The 22,207-nt window shown below is 43.8% G+C and overlaps 1 protein-coding gene across 6 annotated transcripts in view; it reads left to right on the top strand.

Moving 5' to 3' along the window:
* Positions 1–22,207, top strand: part of LOC138946898 (carbohydrate sulfotransferase 11-like) — a 105,338-nt gene that overhangs the window by 80,046 nt on the left and 3,085 nt on the right. For 5 of the 6 annotated variants that reach the window (XM_070318292.1, XM_070318290.1, XM_070318291.1 and 2 more), the window contains 4 exons: positions 7,395–7,537; positions 10,550–10,654; positions 14,423–14,481; positions 16,779–22,207. The exon at positions 16,779–22,207 is cut by the window's right edge and continues 3,085 nt beyond it. In XM_070318292.1, coding sequence (XP_070174393.1) covers positions 7,444–7,537; positions 10,550–10,654; positions 14,423–14,481; positions 16,779–17,684 — 1,164 coding nt within the window. In that variant the 5' untranslated portion in view covers positions 7,395–7,443 and the 3' untranslated portion in view covers positions 17,685–22,207. Of the gene's footprint in view, positions 1–4,708; positions 4,888–7,394; positions 7,538–10,549; positions 10,655–14,422; positions 14,482–16,778 lie in introns of those variants that run through there. The other variant, XM_070318296.1, reaches the window with a different exon arrangement.

Genomic DNA, 22,207 nt, shown 5'->3' with positions numbered 1-22,207 from the left:
GATCACGTATTTATATTGCTGAGTTGTTGTGTAAAATGTAACTTTTGTGGGACCTTGATGCGTGAATTCTTAAAACATTAATCAATTAAATGCTAAGCAAGAAATGAATACGGTGACAGTTTGCTTAGAAGATAGCGTTCTCATAAAGTTACTCTATATGTTTCTCAAACCGAAATTGACGTGAACGCCGATGTTATTTCAGTTTCAAGCTCTGTTCACAAAACCACAAGGAGAGTACGTCTGGAAAGAGGGGAAGGAACTGGTGGAAGGGGTAGTGTGTGTGTATGAATGTGTGTGTGGAAGTTTGGGTGGGGGGTGGGGGTGGTGGGGTCAATTATAATAAAAAGTTGCGTGTTTTTTTTTTATGCTGAGTAAATAATACGTTACAAGATAAACAGTTTTAGAAGCAAAACGAGAGAGAGAGAGAGAGAGAGAGAGAGAGAGAGAGAGAGAGAGAGAGAGAGAGAGAGAGGGAGAGGGGGAGAGGAGGGAGAGGGAGAGATAGAGGGGGGAGAGAGAGAAGAGAGAGAGAGAGGGAGAGAAAGAGAGAGAGAGAGAGAGAGAGAGAGAGAGAGAGAGAGAGAGAGAGAGAGAGAGAGTTGCAACACCCCATTAAGTTTTACCGTACGACCCACCCAGCCAGTTTAGGGCATACTTATAAACATTCATTGCATAAGTATGGTAACGCAGTCTGCAATGACATTGCAGCGATAGACTCATCAGGATTATGATGATTGCAAGCACACATGTTGTTGCACTATACTATTGAGATTTACGATGTCGCATCGTTGTATGGGGCTTTTAAAGACGAAAAGCAGACGCCGAGACGATCCGGCCCATCTTTTTCACAGCAGACGCGGGAGAGAAAATACACTCGACCACAAAAGAAACGAGACCTGTGCGTTTTGGAGGAAATAGACAATGTTCGGAAAAACTCTGTTGGGTTTTGTATGGGGTTGTGAAAGAGTGAATACCCTTGCTTTTTCTCGGACAAGTAAATTCCCACGTGCTCCTGTCCACGTGTTTCAGACACACCCCTCACTAGTGATTGGCCTATATAATGTTTGTCCTCACTAGTGATTGGCCTATATAATGTTTGTCCTCACTAGTGATTGGCCTATATAATGTTTGTCCTCACTAGTGATTGGCCTATATAATGTTTGTCCTCACTAGTGATTGGCCTATATGTTTGTCCTCACTAGTGATTGGCCTATATGTTTGTCCTCACTAGTGATTGGCCTATATAATGTTTGTCCTCACTAGTGATTGGCCTATATAATGTTTGTCCTCACTAGTGATTGGCCTATATAATGTTTGTCCTCACTAGTGATTGGCCTATATAATGTTTGTCCTCGCTAGTGATTGGCCTATATAATGTTTGTCCTCGCTAGTGATTGGCCTATATAATGTTTGTCCTCGCTAGTGATTGGCCCCTATAATGTTTGTCCTCGCTAGTGATTGGCCCCTATAATGTTTGTCCTCGCTAGTGATTGGCCCCTATAATGTTTGTCCTCGCTAGTGATTGGCCCCTATAATGTTTGTCCAAGCACGGTAAACTCAAGAGCATCCACTCTTCCACAACACATACAAACCCGACGGAGTTATTTTTAGAATTCGTCTGTTGACTTTGGATATAGGGTTCATCACGGAAAATGATTGATTCGTTACGTGGTTACCTCTCAAGGACAGCAGGTTTACGGACACCACGTGTCGATCACGTGACAGTTTGCTTTGAGAAGCATTTTTGCAAGGTTTCAAACTCGATGTTTGTACGGCTTTTAATTTTTGAATTGCCGTTTTTGTACTTCTTCATTGCCAAAGGTTTTTTTTCTGGGATAGGGTTAAATACTTTTGTTTGATTTAGGGTTCTGTGTGTATATATATATAATAATGTCAGGTGTGAATATTCAGTTGGCGAATCGTGACGAGTGTTGCATACCCGCGAAACAGTTTTTCAATACTACAAATATTGCGGGACTTAAATTTAATTATCACGCGGTCACAGACATCGACACAGACAAACACACACACACACACACACACACACACACACACACGCACGCACGCACGAACACACACACACACACATACACACACACACACACACACACACACACACACACACACACACACACACACACACACACACACACACACACACACACATCCACGTAAAGCAATCTTTTACGCCAGAATGACACTTATGTCACATTTCTTTTGGCTATTGCAATACAACGTCTGTTGTGTGAACTGTAACATATATCCATTTCTCCAGACGTCGGAAGGAAGTTGCAGGAAAATCGGTCGACATAGGAGTAGAAACGGAACGAGACGAGAGAGTTAAGTTCTTTTGTTTGGGTTTGTTCTGCTTCAACATTGTTGCCACACCCACACTAACAGACACATTCCTTCCGGCCGTGTAAAGGATGGCATGCAGCACGCATCTGTGCGTGGATCCAGGCGTTTACACGGGGGATATATATATTATATAAAGACAATGTTATTATCAATGTTAAACATCCAATGAAAAGCTGCCTTTCACTGACATGTATACACACGGAACGTCAACAGCCCGGCTGCTGCCCGTGCATTGTGCTCCAACCCACTGCGCATTTACAGTCCCCATAACTGGTTACATCGCAACGCATCGATACAATCACGCCCACAAAACACATATGTTTTCTTTGGTGCAGTCAGGTTCAAGACCTGTCGGATTTTGCTTCATTCTGACGTTTCCAACCCACTCTCAGGCAGTTCATGCTTAATTAACCCATAATTCCACTTGAATTCTTCTTCTTTCATCATCAGTCTGCTTCTTCATTCTGTCCTCGACCCAGCCATCATGCGTAGTTTATTTAAGATTCTTCTTAAACTATCTCGGCTCTCATCTTGATTGGTTATGGCGTGTTCGTCATTTGAAGTGGAAAAATTGTGGTTCGGTGCTCTTGGGGTTCCAGCCGTAAATGTAAAGCATAGGTCCCACTGTGACGAATTTTAACGGCGAACTACAACGATTTGGGATTCGTGGAGATAATCGCCGAGGTCGTTGTGGTTGGTATTAATTACTTCGTTCTTGTTCGGCCGATTTTTCGTAATCATTCGTGGCAAACATCGTTGTGGCAAAATCGTGGTAACTCTTTGTGGTTCGTCAAAATATTCGTGATAGTGGGACCTAGGCTTAAAATTGCCCGTACATACCGGGAAGTAACGTTGCCTGTAAGAACCGCAGTCAATTCAACTCTTGCTGTTACTTAGTCCCGACTAAAGACTAGCCTACGAGACTCTTGATGTCACCAAGATAATAATAGCGGAGGTCATGGGGAAGGAAAGTTGCCCACTCCTTGACCTCAGCCTTGAAAGTCAAAGGTTAAAATTGTAGTTTTCTTCAACGAAAAACCAATCTAATATAACACATTATTGGGAAATACGATATCTGCCAAACATCATTCCTCTGCTCACACGATGTTTGCGCCCGTCTTGTTTGACTCAGTCCGGACTATGGGATTGCATTTCATCTTGAAAGCTTTACAATTAAGTAATGAGTTTGCTAATTAAAGTTCTTTAACTTTTGAATTATTATTGAAATATTTGTAACAGCTTCAAAAGTGATTACATTATATTCTTTGTCATTTCGTGAATCCAAGAATATATCATGTATCATATATATCAAAATATGCTCACAATGAAGGAAATAGGTTATTTACTGAAGCGCAGATGAGCGTGACCCGTCTCGGTCTTCGGGTTTCGGCTAGCCAAGATTTACCACATGTAGTCTCGATGATGACTGGTTTTTAGTGTTGTCAGTTTTCGTTTCAGGCCGACATTATGACTACATGTTTTGATATCGCTTCACACGACTTGCTCTTGTTTTTGGATGCTCTTGTTTTTGGACGTACTGAGTCACCTAGAAGTACGACTCATATTCTCTATTGTTTGCGACTTATATTCTCTCTCATTCTTTGTTGTCGTTGATGCGTAAAACTATGCTTTTCCAGACTGCACCGGATTCGGAATCATTATGTGCGCGCGCAGGTCTAGGCGTGATCGCGTTTACGCGCTTCGCTACTTTTCTTGCCACGTGGTTGCAATTCTCGCGCTGCCGACTAGCTGCTATATCCTATGTCGAAGAAAAACGGAAAGTCTGCAACATTAGCGAGCACGATAGTTGAAAGTGGAAAGAAATCCTAGATAAACAGGGTTTGTTGCGTTGGGAACAGAAAAGTTTTCGAAAACTACACGAAATGCGCCACTTTTGTGGTTGAACTGCATTTTCTGGGCACCAGTTTTGTTGTTTAGCTGTAGCTCTGTTACAGTCGGCATATGTATAGTGTCTGTCCCGCTCTCTCTCTTAGTTTTTTTCTGTGTGTGTGTGTGTGTGTGTGTTTGTGTGTGCGTGCTTATGTGTGTGCGTGCGTGCGTGCGAGCGAGCGAGCGAGCGAGCGAGCGTGCAGCGTTTTCTCGTCTTTCGAGTGTTAGGTCTTTTCACCTTTTATTGCTTTTGTTTTGTTCCACTTCTCTTTTGTAGCCATTCAGTGTGTCGAAGGGCGTTGTGTGGTGGGGATGGGGGTTGTAGAAACGTATGGGTAAGAAAGGTGGGGGCGGGGGGGGGGGGGGGTAGGTAGGTAGGGGAGGGTAGGGGTGGAGGAAACGGGTGGTAATAGGAAAGGCGTGAGGGTTTAGGTGGGGTGGCAGAGGATTGGGTGGAAAACCCGAGAATGTTGTGTCTGGCGGATGGGATTATTGGGATTGTTGGTGCGGTTTGTGCGCAGAGAAACAGGTTGCAATAAGCGCTAATGAAGACGTCTTGCTTACACTCGCTGTTTGACAAAACCGGGGTTCTGATGTTTCTTTGCATAGTGCGGGGAGTGATGGCTGGATTGGTGTGACGTATGTTCCGCGTTTTCTCCTCGATGTTTATGTAAACTAAAAACATGTGCTTGCTTGCTAATAGGTAATATTATTTGCTTGTCATGTTTCTGTTAACGGTCGTTATAACTGTTCTTCTGTCTGTCTGTCTGTTTGTCTGTCTGTCTGTCCGGCATACCCATCAACGTTTTTATTCTAACAATGTCTTACTTTGTCTTCAAGGCTGTTTGTTGTTGAATCCCCTGCCTTACTTCCTTTCATCCGTAAAATAAATGAATGAATAAATGAATTTATGAATAAATGAATAAACACATAAATGCATAAATACGTACATAAATAGAACGATTAACACGTGAAGTAGATACACCGCCTAAGTATAGATTACTGCTTTTTACATTTAGTCAAGATTTGACTAAATGTTTTAACATAGAGGGGGGAATCGAGACGAGGGTCGTGGTGTATGTGTGTCTGTCTGTCTGTCTGTCTGTCTGTCTGTGTGTGTGTGTAGAGCGATTCAGACTAAACTACTGGACCGATCTTAATGAAATTTGACATGAGAGTTCCTGGGTATGATATCCTCAGACGCTATTTCATTTTTTTGATAAATGTCTTTGATGACGTCATATCCGGCTTTTCGTAAAAGTTGAGGCGGCACTGTCACGCTCTCAATTTTCAACCAAATTGGTTGAAATTTTGGTCAAGTAATCTCCGACGAAGCCCGGACTTCGGTATTGCATTTCAGCTTGGTGGCTTAAAAATTAATTAATGACTTTGGTCATTAAAAATCTGAAAATTGTAACAAAATTTTTTTTTTTATAAAACAATCCAAATTTACGTTCATCTTATTCTCCATCATTTTCTGATTCCAAAAACATATAAATATGTTATATTTGGATTAAAAACAAGCTCTGAAAATTAAAAATATAAAAATTATGATCAAAATTAAATTTTCGAAATCAATTTAAAAACACTTTCATCTTATTCCTTGTCGGTTCCTGATTCCAAAAACATATAGATATGATATGTTTGGATTGAAAACACGCTCAGAAAGTTAAAACGAAGAGAGGTACAGAAAAGCGTGCTATCCTTCTCAGCGCAACTACTAACCCGCTCTTCTTGTCAATTTCTCTGCCTTTGCCATGAGCGGTGGACTGACGATGCTACGAGTATGTACGGTCTTGCTGCGTTGCATTGCGTTCAGTTTCATTCTGTGAGTTCGACAGCTACTTGACTAAATGTTGTATTTTCGCCTTACGCGACTTGTTTTTGGCTCACGTAAGTGTAGCCTATGCGATGCTAACTTTTGTCTGTCTGTGCGTGCGTGCGTGTGTGTGTGTGTGATAGAAACTTTAACATTTCCGAGTCTATGGATAAAGCTCGCATAAGAAGATTACGTCTCGGTCAAAAGTGTTTGACGTGTGTGATAGAAACTTTAACATTTGAAGACGTCACATTATGACGTAAGAGGGTTAGACGTCACGCGAAGGAATTACTGAAAGTCTCGGTCATTGTTATTGTGAGCGGGCCGAGACTAGTTGGCAGATCTAGGGCCAGTTTCATAAGCCAGAAACACAGTCGACCAACTGCAGTTTTCCGAGAGAACCACAGTAATCCGACGTTATCGGGTTTCACGAAAAAATTTCAGTCGGCCGACTGCGGGTCGTCTCGCCGGAAGTCGGCCAAACACGGTGATGCTCTCCCCCCAACACTGTGTTCGGCTTACTGCGGTAAACCGAAAATAAATGTAATTATCCGCACAGTCAATGGCAGAATGCTCACACTTTTTTGGATTGTGAGCCAAACCTTGTGATTGTTCTTCGAAATGATCTATCATGACGCAGTAATCCAGGAGACAAGTCAGGGTTATGTCTTGAAGACGTCACATTATGGCGTAAGAGGGTTAGACGTCACGCGAAGGAATTACTGAAAGTCTCGGTCATTGTTATTTTGAGCGGGCCGAGACTTGTTTTTTCTTCGAAATCGGTCATTTTCACGTGCGAATGAGCAAACGGAAGTGGTAATGTTGCTAAATTTAGCCCTCGACTTGGCCATTCGGATTACTGTACAGTCGGTCGACTGCGGTTGTCCGCGGGTGACGGTGATTCGCTCATGAAACGCGCTTTTTGGTGACCCGGCGATCAACCACAGTCCATCGACTGGGCAGTCGATCGACTGTCAGTCGGTTCACTGCTATCTTATGAAACTGGCCCCTAGTGTCTCGCTTTCTTGCACAGTTTCACCTATGCTTACTGTGTGTGTGTGTGTGTGTTGTGTGTGTGTATGTGTGTGTATGTGTGACGGAGTGATTGTTACTGTTTTACTGTTTGTCGATTTCTTACGTGAGCCTTGAAGGCGTCGCCTCTTGTTCTTTTTTGTTGTTGCTTCTTTGAAAATGCTTGAAAACTGCTGTATGTGTAGCAGCGCAAAACAAATTAATTTCCGGCTACTTTGCACTCCTAGCTTTGATATTCTGTGGTCATTTAATGCATTGGTAATTTTCTGACATTCCGTGATTTTGTTTGTTGCAGGAACTTCATGCATCCAGCAACACCGAGGTTGCAGCGTTGATGTGACGTCATGAGGCGTGTGGGCTCTGTGACGTCATGCGCCAAAGTGACGTTATGTCTGCTCAACATTTGGGTCCTCTGCGTCATTTTGGTGGTTGCGTTGGGTGAGTCTGGTTTGCTATTGGGGATTATTTCAAGGTTGATGACGAGTATGTGAAATCCTAATAGTCACATTGAGAGTCATTTGATTCTGAGGTTATGTGCATGCGACCTTTCTAACGAATGGAGTATGTATCGATTGAACGGCATTGGATTGTCCTTCTTTGAGCCATGTGACGTCAGAGGCCGACACAAATTCATATTTAGGCGGCCAGCCGAGACTACAAAATAGTGCAAGTTTGTGTGCGTTCAATCGAAAGAACTAAAAGGAATTCCAACCAGAATCGATCAATACATAAATGTTATTTGTATTTTTGACCAAAATATGACATTTTACAAGGATCTCCACAGTCATTGTTCACCTCGACTGCTAGCGCGGTCTGGGAGGAACACTGACTGTCTCGATCTGTGTAAAATGTCATATTTTGGCCAAACATACAAATAACGTATAATATAATGTGGACATCTGGAACAGTGGCTTCGCGTTTTTGTGTGCTCATTTTCACTAGAGTGGCACAAAAAAGGCAATGTTTTTGATTAAATTATTTGTTTTTCAATGTAATAGCATTGTAAACAGTTTTTCCGTTTCTCAGTCAGCGAAGTTTTGATATCTTGAATCGTCTTTCTTTAGCCTAGTTTCACTATGTTACTGTCTCACTCTCTGTCTGGCCGCCTGCCTTCCTGTTTCTTTCTCTGGCTGGCTGTTCGTGTGTCTGTCCGTATGACCGTCTACTATTGCTGTGTAGCTGTCTGTTTTAATCTCCTGTCTGAAACCTCGCCCAAGTTTGATACTAATCCTCCACCTCGCCCAAGTTTGATACTAATCCTCCACCTGCACAAGTTAAAAGGCCTGTTCCAGGGTTGAGCAAATCAACAGAATGGGGTTGCACAATGTCATATGTATCACTTCCCCATTCACGTATCAAGTTGACAACTTCACGCGTTTGAAGTAGTGCAGCACGGTAAGTCATTTGGATGACCTGCTTTGCAACGAATACGTCTCGTGTTTTCCTTTCTTCGTTTGTAACTGACTCACACAGAAATAAAACGAAAGACGAAACGCAAAACGCCCAATCTACTGCAACAGAAATACTTTACGATTGCCTTGACCCAAAAGGAATTTGGGTGACCCGAGTGTTACTGAGTTTTGAAGAACTGAACCGTAGGCGTTGTTGGTTGCATTTGGGACGGAGTACAGTTTTGCCGTTTGTCTTTGCTGGATGTGACACAGCCAAGTAACGATGGCACGTATTATTTCTTCTCAAGATACCTAATAGGCACAGGGATGGTCAAACCGTCCGCCCGGTCGCCAGGGGCGCGTACAAAATCTGCCGGGCGAGTAGAAACCGCCTGGCAACTCGCCCAGCTGGACAATGAAATTCTGGTCAAATGCGACCCTTTTGGTTGTACTTGAGGGTTTTAAAGCCATATAAACACTGCAGATCAACTTTAGTATGTACCGGGCCATCGACATTTCTGCCGGTGTCACGAACTGAAACCTCTGCTGAACAATCCTTCTCATTGCGGTCAATGCGCATGCGCCAATCTTGGACTTAATAAATGCGACCCTTTGACCGAACGAACCATGGGTTAGGGTTAGGGTTCTTCTTGTCGTTCGCTGTTAGATCGTCAGTCCGGACTGCAGGGCGAAACGTGCTGTCCTCTCGGGGTTAGGGTCAGGATTAGGGTAAAGGTTAGGGTTAATGTTAGGGTTAGGTTGTTCACGACCTGATTAATCTCCCCATGTTAGCACATGCGCATTGACCGCAATGAGAAGGATTGTTCAGGCAGAGTTTTCAGTTCGTGACACCGGGCTTGTGGCTTTCTTGAAGTTACTCGTCCGACTGGCGAGTCAAGAGATTTGGCCATCCCTGTGGGCACAGTCCTTCCAGCAATTGTCTCCTTGCGTCAGATTGTGCTTTGAAGGACTTGTGCGTCAGTCACTGTGATTCCATCAACAGCACCTCCATTCTTTTCTCTCCATGTAGACGATGCGATGTGCCATCTGAGATCTGGCCAGGCTTGGTTGAAGGTCACCCCTACACTTGCTCACATACCTCAAAACAACAGTCCGACTCTCTTCTGTGCAGAGTGGGACTTTGATGCTAAATTGACACGTGTGTCAATATGACTCTATTCTGTGCAGAGTGGGACTTTGATGCTAAATTGACACGTGTGTCAATATGACTCTATTCTGTGCAGAGTGGGACTTTGATGCTAAATTGACACGTGTGTCAATATGCCAAATAGATAAAGCAAAACAAATTAACTCTCTGGACAGGAAGCATCAAGATTGTAGAATCTTTTACATGGGAAGGACTAAACCTTTAACTTAAAAAAAGAAGGACAGACACCTGCGGGCGTTATAAGATGTTCATATCTTTGTCCCAGGTGTTCTCTTGGCATGTGGATACTATGTGTTTTCCTTCAGAGATCTTGTCACGCAACATTTGTGTTTCAAATCCTTTTGCATTCTTGAAAATAAGTCTTTCTAGCACGACAGTGAAAGTCAAGGAAAATCTTGTTTCAAAGACTGTACTGGGTCGAAATGGTCGAAATGGAGAGAAGTCGAGTACTCCTACTTGTAACACCTGTGTTTACCTGTTTTTGTAACATATATTGTGTCCCCTTCTCCGTACCTTTGATGTCCCAAAATGTAAACACTTGTTGTTACCTGTGTTGTTCCGTTGGAATAGTTTCTAATGTACTGCACGGGGTTGAAACAGTCTTGTTTGTTTTTGTTTGGTGTCAGCTGTATTTCCTTTTGATGTTCGTAATACCCGAAGCTTCCTTCTTGTTCGTAACGCCTGTGATATCCAATGTGTAACACCTGAGGTTACCTGTGTTGTCCATGCAAGGTGTAACACATGTGATTACCTGTGTTGTCCAAGGTGTAACACGTGTGGTTACCTGTGTTGTCCAAGGTGTAACACCTGTGATTACCTGTGTTGTCCAAGCTGTAACACCTGTGATTACCTGTGTTGTCCAAGCTGTAACACCTGTGCTTACCTGTGCAGGTCACTGGCGAGTGTTTGACGCGGACCTGTCGCTACACAGGTTCCACGATGACTCTCACCTGGTGGTCATGCGCGAGCTCAAGGAGGAAGCCAATCTCAAGACGGGTGAGGAAGGAGGGGGTGGGGGGTGGGGGGGGAGGGTGAAATGGGATAACTGTCTGATTACGTCCAATCTCACAGTATTGCCACACTTTATACATTTAGTCACGTTTTGACTAAATGTTTTAACATAGACCAAGAATCCAGTGACTTTTGGTATGTGTCTAAGTAAAAGGGTGGTGTGTCTGGAGTCTGGTGGTGACGTGTGTGTGTCTGGAGTCTGGTGGTGACGTGTGTGTGTCTGGAGTCTGGTGGTGACGTGTGTGTGTGTCTGGAGTCTGGTGGTGACGTGTGTGTGTCTGGAGTCTGGTGGTGACGTGTGTGTGTGTCTGGAGTCTGGTGGTGACGTGTGTGTGTGTCTGGAGTCTGGTGGTGACGTGTGTGTGTCTGGAGTCTGGTGGTGACGTGTGTGTGTCTGGAGTCTGGTGGTGACGTGTGTGTGTCTGGAGTCTGGTGGTGACGTGTGTGTGTGGAGTCTGGTGGTGACGTGTGTGAGTCTGGAGTCTGGTGGTGACGTGTGTGTGTCTGGAGTCTGGTGGTGACGTGTGTGTGTCTGGAGTCTGGTGGTGACGTGTGTGTGTCTGGAGTCTGGTGGTGCCGTGTGTGTGTCTGGAGTCTGGTGGTGACGTGTGTGTGTCTGGAGTCTGGTTGTGACGTGTGTGTGTCTGGAGTCTGGTGGTGACGTGTGTGTGTGTCTGGAGTCTGGTGGTGACGTGTGTGTGTGTGTCTGGAGTCTGGAGTCTGGTGGTGACGTGTGTGTGTGTCTGGAGTCTGGTGGTGACGTGTGTGTGTGTCTGGAGTCTGGTGGTGACGTGTGTGTGTCTGTGTGTGTGAATGCAGTGCAGAACGATTCAAAGAAAAGTACTGGACCGATATTCACGAAACTTCACATACACATTTTTCCGTGTTTACAAAAAAATTTGTTTCGATAAATGTCCTTGAATACGTCATATCCGGCGTTTAGTGAAAGTTGAGTCAGTGGACAGTAATGGACTGCTGTCAAACGATATTTTGAACGTAGACTCTTATAGAGCTTGTTTAGTCACACTGAACTCTTTGGAAGAAACAAACTTATGCACAATTGTATAGACTGTTAGAATGTTTCTACGGTAAAAAGACATATTGTCTAGGGTGACCGGAACTACTATAACAGGGCTCCCCACGGACGCCCCTCCTAGAGGCTCCATGAACCCCCACTGCACAATTTTAGAGGGTCCATGAACCCCCACTGCACAATTTTAGAGGGTCCATGAACCCCCACTGCACAATTTTAGAGGGTCCATGAACCCCCACCGCACAATTTTAGAGGGTCCATGAACCCCCACTGCACAATTATAGAGGGTCCATGAACCCCCACCGCACAATTTTAGATGGTCCATGAACCCCCACTGCACAATTTTAGAGGGTCCATGAACCCCCACCGCACAATTTTAGAGGGTCCATGAGCCCCCACCGCACAATTTCTAGAGGGTCCATGAACCCCCACTGCACAATTTCTAGAGGGTCCATATTTCTAGAGGATCCATGAACCCCCACTGCAGAATTTAAGAGGGTTCCAAGGCTCCAAAAACCAAAAAGTCCCGGTGTACTTATAAAACATCGTGGTCTCGAATAGTGTGCTGTGTACAATAGCTTACGATTGCAGCTTGAAAAAGTAATTACGGTACGCACGATACAACATTTTTAGAGCGTCCCAGGACTCGCTCTTTTAAAGTTTAGTGCGTCCCGGGACCCCCTCTTTTAAAGTTTAGTGCGTCCCGGGAACCCCTCTTTTGAAGTTTAGTGCGTCCCGGGAGCCCCTCTTTTAAAGTTTAGTGCGTCCCGGGAACCCCTCTTTTAAAGTTTAGTGCGTCCCGGGAACCCCTCTTTTAAAGTTTAGTGCATCCCGGGACCCCCTCTTTTAAAGTTTAGTGCGTCCCGGGATCCCCTCTTTTAAAGTTTAGTGCGTCCCGGTGACCCGCTCTTTTAAAGTTTAGTGCGTCCCGGGACCCGGTCTTTTAACGTTTAGTGCGTCCCGGGACCCGCTCTTTTAACGTTTAGTGCGTCCCGGGACCCGGTCTTTTAACGTTTAGTGCGTCCCGGGACCCGCTCTTTTAACGTTTATTGCGTCCCGGGACCCGGTCTTTTAACGTTTAGTGCGTCCCGGGACCCGGTCTTTTAACGTTTAGTGCGTCCCGGGAACCCCTCTTTTAAAGTTTAGTGCGTCCCGGGAACCCCTCTTTTAAAGTTTAGTGCATCCCGGGAACCCCTCTTTTAAAGTTTAGTGCGTCCCGGGAACCCCTCTTTTAAAGTTTAGTGCGTCCCGGGAACCCCTCTTTTAAAGTTTAGTGCGTCCCGGGACCCCCTCTTTTAAAGTTTAGTGCGTCCCAGGAACCCCTCTTTTAAAGTTTAGTGCGTCCCAGGACTCGCTCTTTTAAAGTTTAGTGCGTCCCGGGAACCCCTCTTTTGAAGTTTAGTGCGTCCCGGGAACCCCTCTTTTAAAGTTTAGTGCATCCCGGGAACCGCTCTTTTAAAGTTTAGTGCGTCCCGGGAACCCCTCTTTTAAAGTTTAGTGCGTCCCGGGAACCCCTCTTTTAAAGTTTAGTGCGTCCCGGGAACCCCTCTTTTAAAGCTTAGTGCGTCCCGGGAACCCCTCTTTTAAAGTTTAGTGCGTCCCGGGACCCCCTCTTTTAAAGTTCAGTGCGTCCCGGGACCCCCTCTTTTAAAGTTTAGTGCGTCCCGGGAACCCCTCTTTTAAAGTTTAGTGCGTCCCGGGAACCCCTCTTTTAAAGTTTAGTGCATCCCGGGAACCCCTCTTTTAAAGTTTAGTGCGTCCCGGGAACCCCTCTTTTAAAGTTTAGTGCGTCCCGGGAACCCCTCTTTTAAAGTTTAGTGCGTCCCGGGATCCCCTCTTTTAAAGTTTAGTGCGTCCCGGTGACCCGCTCTTTTAAAGTTTAGTGCGTCCCGGGACCCCCTCTTTTAAAGTTTAGTGCGTCCCAGGACCTGCTCTTTTAAAGTTTAGTGCGTCCCGGGAACCCCTCTTTTAAAGTTTAGTGCGTCCCGGGACCCGCTCTTTTAAAGTTTAGTGCGTCCCGGGACCCCCTCTTTTAAAGTTTAGTGCGTCCCGGGACCCGCTCTTTTAAAGTTTAGTGCGTCCCGGGAACCCCTCTTTTAAAGTTTAGTGCGTCCCGGGACCCCCTCTTTTAAAGTTTAGTGCGTCCCGGGAACCCCTTTTTTAAAGTTTTGTGCGTCCCGGGAACCCCTCTTTTAAAGTTTAGTGCATCCCGGGAACCCCTCTTTTAAAGTTTAGTGCGTCCCGGGACCCCCTCTTTTAAAGTTTAGTGCGTCCCGGGAACCCCTCTTTTAAAGTTTAGTGCGTCCCGGGAACCCCTCTTTTAAAGTTCCGTGCGTCCCGGGAACCCCTCTTTTAAAGTTTAGTGCGTCCCGGGAACCCCTCTTTTAAAGTTTAGTGCGTCCCGGGAACCCCTCTTTTAAAGCTTAGTGCGTCCCGGGAACCCCTTTTTTAAAGTTTAGTGCATCCCGGGACCCCCTCTTTTAAAGTTTAGTGCGTCCCGGGAACCCCTCCATACATTTCCAGTACGTTTTTTTCGGCTTTTAGTGCGTATAGGACGTATAGGACGTATAGGACGTATAGGACGTATAGGACGTATAGGACGTATAGGACGTATAGGACGCAGGGACGCGCACTGCGGGGAGCCCTGTTTAGCTGTTATAATGACTTTCTGCGCTTTTATAAGATGTCCAACAACGTTTACTTTTCTCTTTCCGTGGCAGGTGGCTTCTCGACAAACAAGTCAAAGAGTGCTGAGGCATCGCCTGTGGTCAAAAAACAGGTGAGTGGGCAGTCCATGCAGGTTCACGCTTGCTTTTACTGGACAACAGTATCATGCGTTTAACCGATTTGTTTCGTTGATTTCAGCGTTTAACTTTTGATGTATACAAGCTTGAAAGCGTCATGTTTTTGACGACGAAAATTCTGAAGAATTTTGATTTCGCAAAAAAAACGAGAGGAAGATTTATCATTGAAAGTATTTAATGTTAATTTTAGCTCAGTAAAGTTCCAGTAGACTGGTTCAGCGTGTGTAATGTTTGCGAAAAAGACTTCACAGTGTTCAATCTTCTGTGTCTTTGTTTTGCATCGCAGTTCGTATTTAATATCATTTAAATTGATTTGATTTAATCTAATTTGATCAGCTGTAATAATAACAACATTTTGACTAAATGTTTTAACATAGAGGGGGGAATCGAGACGAGGGTCGTGGTGTATGTGTGTGTGTACGTGTGTGTCTGTGTGTGTGTGTGTAATCATTTTTTGGATAAACGTCTTTGATGACGTCATATTCGGCTTTTTGTAAAAGTTGAGGCGGCACTCATTTTTTTTAATAAAATTGAGTGAAATTTTGGCCAAGCAATTTTCGACGAAGGCCGGACTTTGGTATTGCATTGGAGGCTTAAAAAGCTTGGAGGCTTAAAAATTAATTGATGACTTTGGTCTGGGTGGCCGAGTGGTAACGCACTTGCGCTCGGAAGCGAGAGGTTGCGAGTTCGACCCTAGGTCAGGGCGTTAGCAATTTTCTCCCCCCTTTCCTAACCTAGGTGGTGGGTTCAAGTGCTAGTCTTTCGGATGAGACGAAAAACCGAGGTCCCTTCGTGTACACTACATTGGGGTGTGCACGTTAAAGATCCCACGATTGACAAAAGGGTCTTTCCTGGCAAAATTGTATACGCATAGATAGAAATGTCCACCCAAATACCCGTGTGACTTGGAATAATAGGCCGTGATAAGTAGGATATGCGCCGAAATGGCTGCGATCTGCTGGCCGATGTGAATGCGTGATGTATTGTGTAAAAAAAATTCCATCTCACACGGCATAAATAAATCCCTGCGCCTTGAATATGTGCGCGATATAAATTGCATAAAATAAAAAAATTACAAAAAATAAAAAATCCCTGCGCTTAGAACTGTACCCACGGAATACGCGCGATATAAACCTCATATTGATTGATTGATTAAAAATCTGAAAATGGTAATTAAAATTATTTTTTATAAAATGATCCAAAATTACGTTAATCTTATTCTTCCTCATTTTCTGATTCCAAAAACATATAAATATGTTATATTCGGATTAAAAACAAGCTCTCAAAATTAAAAATATAAAAATTATGATTAAAATAAAAATTTCCGAAATCGTTTTAAAAACAATTTCATCTTATTCCTTGTCGGTTCCTGATTCCAAAAACATATAGATATGATATGTTTGGATTAAAAACACGCTCAGAAAGTTAAAACGAAGAGAGGTACAGAAAAGCGTGCTATGCAGCACAGCGCAACCACTACCGCGCTAAACAGACTCGTTAATTTCACTGCCTTTTGCACTAGCGGCGGACTACGGTCATTGTGAAAAAATGCAGTGCGTTCAGTTTCATTCTGTGAGTTCCACAGCTTGACTAAATGTAGTAATTTCGCCTTACGCGACTTGTTTTACACTACTAATAACAAAACTCACATGAAATGAGGATGAAAATCGCTTTTTCATTTCAATGCTTGTTCTTCTCTCAGGTGCTAGAATATTGCTTCCGCATAACTCTCTCTCTGCTTTTTAATTTGCTTATGTCTATGATTAGTACACTAACGTTCCTTTGTTTCTTAGGTTAGATTTTCTTCTTCTTCTTCTTCTTCTTCTTCATGCCTCATCTTCATCATCATCATCATCATCATCATCATCATCATCATCATCATCATCAGCATCATCGTCGTCATCGTCATCTTTATTATCACGTGTTGAAGTTTTCCGACCTCCTTTTGTTGGTTAACTTTTTAATTTTTAATTTTTTAATTTTATCATTGTGTATCTGTGCGTCCCAAGGACAGATTGTAAGAAAAGGCGTAGCCTTAAATCTTAATCCTTGTTAAATAAAGTTCAATTCAATTCAATTCAATTCTTCTTCTTCATGGGCTGAAACTACCACGTTCACTCATGTTTTTGCACGTGTGGGTTTTTACGTGTATGACAGTTTTTGCCCCGCCATTAAGGCAGCCATACGCTGCTTTCGGGGGGAGGTAAGATTTAATTCAGTTTAATGCAATCTACTCTGATTTAATCTGATCTCATTCATTTTTGATTTACAGATTCAGGAGCACAAGCCAGCGGCAGCCCTCACCGCCGTACAACAAGAGATCGAAGACCGTGTGTCCACGATGACCCAGTGGTGTGCCCGTCTTCATCCGCGAAGCAGAGACGTGGCCTCCATTCCCGCAGAACGTCTGTCCATGATCATGGTGGACAGAGAGCATCGTCTGCTCTTCTGCCAGATACCCGGGGTGGCTCAGAACGACTGGAGGAGGATTTTCATCTACCTGTCCGGGAAGGTGGACGTGACACAACACCTGAAGATCTCGGCGTACGACGCTCACAGCAAGTACGCTCCCTTGCTGAAAAAACTGAGTGATTTTAAACCGGAAGAGAGGAAAAAGATCGTTGAGGAGTCTATGAAGGTGGTCTTCGTGCGAGACCCGTTTGAGAGGCTCGTGAGCACCTACCAGAACAAATTCCAGGCTCGATACAGCAAGTACTTTCACGAATCTTTTGGACGAAAGATTATTCAGCGCTATCGCAAAAACGCCACAGCCAAATCCAAGAAAGAGGGAAATGACGTCACTTTCAATGAGTTCGTGCGTTTCGTGTTAGACTCGGAGCACGAGACAGACGGGCCCCTGAACGAGCATTGGGAGCGATACTACAAGCAGTGTCACCCCTGTGTGCTTCATTACGACTTTGTGGGCAAGTTTGAAACGTTGGCCGACGATACGGTGGAAGTATTGACTAGAGCCAAAGTGATAAAGAAACTGAGCGCCCCCTATGTTGCGGACACGTTCAGAAATTCCGAGAAAAGTTTGAAGACTTTTTTCCAGACGGTTAGCCAGGCGGATTTGAAACGCTTGTGGAATATCTACTACCCGGACTACAATCTCTTCAGCTACTCCTACCCCGAAGTGTTGCACACTTTATTCCAGAAAAGTTTTCATGATTACTGATGGCAGTGTGGAGGTCTGTGTGTTACTACCCAGACTACAATCTCTTCAGCTACTCCTACCCCGAAGTGTTGCACACTTTGTTCCAGAAAGGTTTTCATGATTACTGATGGCAGTGTGGAGGTTTTGTTATGTATGTCACACCCGTCATCCAATGTTGGACATCGTGGAGACTTCTATACATGTATAAGCATGCTTTTTAGCTCCGTTCCGTGAGACCTGTATTTCAGAAAAGTGTTCATGATTACTGAAATGAGTGTGGAGGTCTGTGGGAGGTTGTGTTACGTATGTCACGCCCACCATCCAATGAGGGACATCGTGGCGAGTTTTGACTATGCATATATGTGTAAGCAAGGTTGGGAGTTACGTTCCATGGGACCTGTGCAGTCAGTCGATGTCATTCGCGTTACAAATCCAACACGCACACTCAGAACCAACGAAGGGGGAAATGGTGATGTTACAAACGTCTCGAATATTAAACAAAATATGTGAGTCGTTGCTGGAACTCCCAGTCCTGGAGTTTATAATTGCTTCTTGAAAATCGCAAGACAGCCTACGTACGAGGTGTGTGAGAGCACGACCGTACGGAGGGATTCTGCGGGCAAAAAGAAAGAGGGACATTTTTCTCGGACTCTCGAGGCAGATGCCAGACAGTATCACTTGGTCTCAAGACTGATGACTGACCTTTGAAGCCTGACCTTTTAAGCCTGACCTTTTAAGCCGGAATATTAATTGGGCGAAGTCGACTCCGCGCAGTTGACTCCACGAAGCTCGCTGCTGAATTTTGGGTAAAAAGGAAAGTCAACTTAAGGCTCAATTAAGGAAGGCCTTCAGAGAGTTCAGAATACTGAATAACTCTGCTGGTACTGGAGCAGACGGAGAACAGGGAGGGTGAGAGTTCAGAATACTGAATAACTCTGCTGGTACTGGAGCAGACGGAGAACAGGGAGGGTGAGAGTTCAGAATACTGAATAACTCTGCTGGTACTGGAGCAGACGGAGAACAGGGAGGGTGCAAACTGACTTATACACAGGGCAGACTGAACCGTTCCATGAAACGCGGCTCTTTTGTACAATAATTTATTTTCTGCTTCGACAGTGCGGTGTGTTGCAAAGGTTGCACTGTAGGTTATACCTGTAGAATACAGCTTTGTTGATCGTGTTATTGTTGTCGACAGAGAAATCCTGACCATGAAATTTTGCTGCCTTTTGGTACATATATATATGATGCATTATTTGTTTTTTATTTGGAGCTGGGGTTCAGTAGGGTAAGTCACATCATTGAAAGTGATTTTGTGTGTGTGTGCTGTCTGTATTGGTGAGTACATATTTCTTTTGTTTATTATCTTTGTTCATCTTACTCACTGTCATTTTGTTGTTTAGATTTTCAATGTAGATTAAGAAAGGTATGCTACGGCTATCACCAATCAAGGTAATTTCATTTTTTGAATAGGCTTGCATCAATGTTCCGTTAAAAACAAGGGACATGAACTCTTCCGCAACCCATACCAACTTGACAAGAGTTATTTCCCAACATGGTCTATTCACAGTAGACAAAGGACAGTTTATCAAGCAATTGCAATCGTGCTTTTTACTTTTCGCTGATTGTTCTTAAGACACTGAAGGGTAAATCTACATCCTTTGCATTCATTCGGCTGATGACACTCTGTATTGGATGTCAGTCTATTCGGCTGATGACACTCTGTATTGGATGTCAGTCTATTCGGCTGATGACACTCTGTATTGGATGTCAGTCTATTCGGCTGATGACACTCTGTATTGGATGTCAGTCTATTCGGCTGATGACACTCTGTATTGGATGTCAGTCTATTCGGCTGATGACACTCTGTATTGGATGTCAGTCTATTCGGCACCGTGGTGTTGATTTGTTACTTAGACTTGGATTTTTAACAGCCTTTTTCCTGACTGACTGATTTTCATGAGTTCCACTTTCTTCTCTCAAGATATATCGATGTTAAAACACGCAGAGAACTTTCCATCCATTTGACGCTCTCAGTTGTGCCAAACAAATAATTTGGTCGCTCTCATTTGAATGTTCTTATTCTTGGTGATGTTGTGTACATATCGTCTAGGTCATTGACAAATGTGGGAAGAGTCATTGCAGGTGAGCAGGCGTACGTACAGCTGAGTGGAATCAGTGTGTGTGTGTGTGGGCGAGAGAGAGAGAGAGAGTGTGTGTGTGTGTGTGTGTGTGTGTGTGTGTGTGTGTGTGTGTGTGTGTGTGTGTGTGTGTGGGTGGGTGAGTGAAAGAGAGAGAGAGAGAGAGAGTGTGTGTGTGTGTGTGTGTGTGTGTGTGTGTGTGTGTGTGTGTGTGTGTGCGTGTGTGTGAGAGAGATGAGAGAGAGAGAGAGAGAGAGAGAGAGAGAGAGAGAGTCCTACGTTCGTGAACTTTGTTCATGTGTCCCATCCCGTGGTGGGTTGGACTGCCCGTTTTGATTGAGGGGAGGTAAGCAAGAAAATATCTTCACGGCAGGGTTGTTTCCCTTCAACTGTTACTGTTTCGTGCATTTTCACCATAACTGGTTTCATTTTCCCCCCAAGATCTTTGTGGCAGACTTCGTTGGCCCTATGTTCTCGAGTGGAAATATGTTAATGAATATGGATCTCTTCTTTTCCTGCTCAGCACGGAATGCAGATTTTGTGTGATATATATGTTGTGAAAGTCTCTGATATTTTGATACAAAATCGAATCATGCCCGGTGTGATTGTATCCGGTTTACAATTTTCATTACAACGTTTGCTTGTTGAAGGTAAACTGCTGGTGTTTTATTTTTATTCTTCAAACTTAGATGGTGCACTTGCGAGAGTGTATATTTCAGCATATAGGCGTGTGTATTTTGTTTGTTACATACAAGTGTGCTGTTGCATTTAATGACGCTTTGTCTGTGTGTGTGATAAATTTGGAACCATTCCCGGTAAGACTATGCAACGAACTAAAACGCTCGAATTAAGAAGTCTACAGACTGATGTTTTCTGATAACAGCGTACACAAGAAATTACCTGATGCCAAGTTTGTTGTAGTTTTTTTGTAATGTTTGTTGTTGTTTTTGTCCCACTTTTTGTTCTGGTACTTCGTTTTGAGTTATATATATGCTGTACGTACGTGTGTTTTACGTTGCCTTTTTGTTCTTTTCTTCTTCTTCTATTTTTTTAAATTTTTTAAAATTATTTTTATTATTAAAGATGGTGGGATGGTTGTGATTGTTATTAAGCGCACACTTTTTATGTAATCGTTTTTTTATATTTTTTTTTATATGCATGTACACTTCTTCCTTTGGTTGTTGATTCTAATCGGCTGGTCATGTCTGAGCAAACCTGTCCTGTGTTATTATTTATCATTTCAAGGGTTTGACTGTGCTATGGGTGTTTTGTTTTTGTTGCTTATTAGCCAAATATTTTGGGTTTATGTCGGTTTCAATTATTGCTTCAATATCTCAAGTCCTCTGTCTCAAATAGTCACAGGTTGTTACGTTTTCGTCGCACATAAATTGCATTATTTTGTTCATTCCCTTTAAAGTTTTGCACAATGTTATCATGACAAGTGTGTGTGTGTGTGTGTGTGTGTGTGTGTGTGTGTGTGTGTGTGTGTGTCCGTGCGTGCATGCGTGCGTGCGTGCGTGCGTGCGTGCGTGTGTGCGTGCGTGCGTGCGTGCGTGCGTGTGTGTGTGTGTGTGTGTGTGTGTGCGTGCGTGCGTGCGTGCGTGCGTGCGTGCGAGTACATGCGTGCGTGCGTGCGTGTTCTTTAAGTTTTCACCACTGCAATAGCCTTATCAACGCCTTTTCTACTGACTTGTGACTCGTGACTTGTGAACAATTTTAAAATTTGTTTTCTATTTAGTATATCTCCTTCGCGGCTGGTAGTGACAGCCCTTTGAATTACACCGCAAAGTTAATAAAAAACAAAAACAATTAAGAAATACAATCCTTCATACAATGTTACATAATCATGAGGGTTTATGCGTTGGAACTCACTGTGTTTTATGTAAACATTATATGACTTCGCTTCTTATTGAGTCCACCAAGAATAAAACATTTTGTAATTGTAACCGAGTGCCGTAACACTACGATCACCTCGGGAGGCGAAGTGCAATCAAACAGGATTGAAAATGTTAGGGCTAATTTCTTAGCCCTATAAAAACTATATAACCTTCAGGATCACCATTTGGATTAAATATTTCTTTTACAGGGATCACGTGACCGCCGCTCAAGTAAGGGTACCCTCAAAATCGACCAGACAAAAACGGAAGAGCCGAATGAAAAATCGACAAAAAATCACAATAGGCAAAACTTTGCAACTTTGACACACGAGAAGAAGTCAAACCAATTATCTACCCTGAACAGGTTGTTTTGTTTTGCTACCTTGCGTATTTCGCGTGCTATGCTATTCCTACTGATGCTGGTGTTGATCGCAAGAGCGGTCAAAACTCCCGCAGTCGGGCACTGCGGTTATGAAATTAAAGGCCCCTCCTGTTTTTGGAACCGCAGGAGCTTTCTAGTTTGCTGTTA

The sequence above is a fragment of the Littorina saxatilis genome, linkage group LG14 (genome assembly GCF_037325665.1).
Source record: "Littorina saxatilis isolate snail1 linkage group LG14, US_GU_Lsax_2.0, whole genome shotgun sequence".
Lineage (NCBI taxonomy): Eukaryota > Metazoa > Mollusca > Gastropoda > Littorinimorpha > Littorinidae > Littorina > Littorina saxatilis.
The sequence above is the reverse complement of the archived record's forward strand: the minus strand, read 5'-3'. Positions and strand labels throughout refer to the sequence as shown.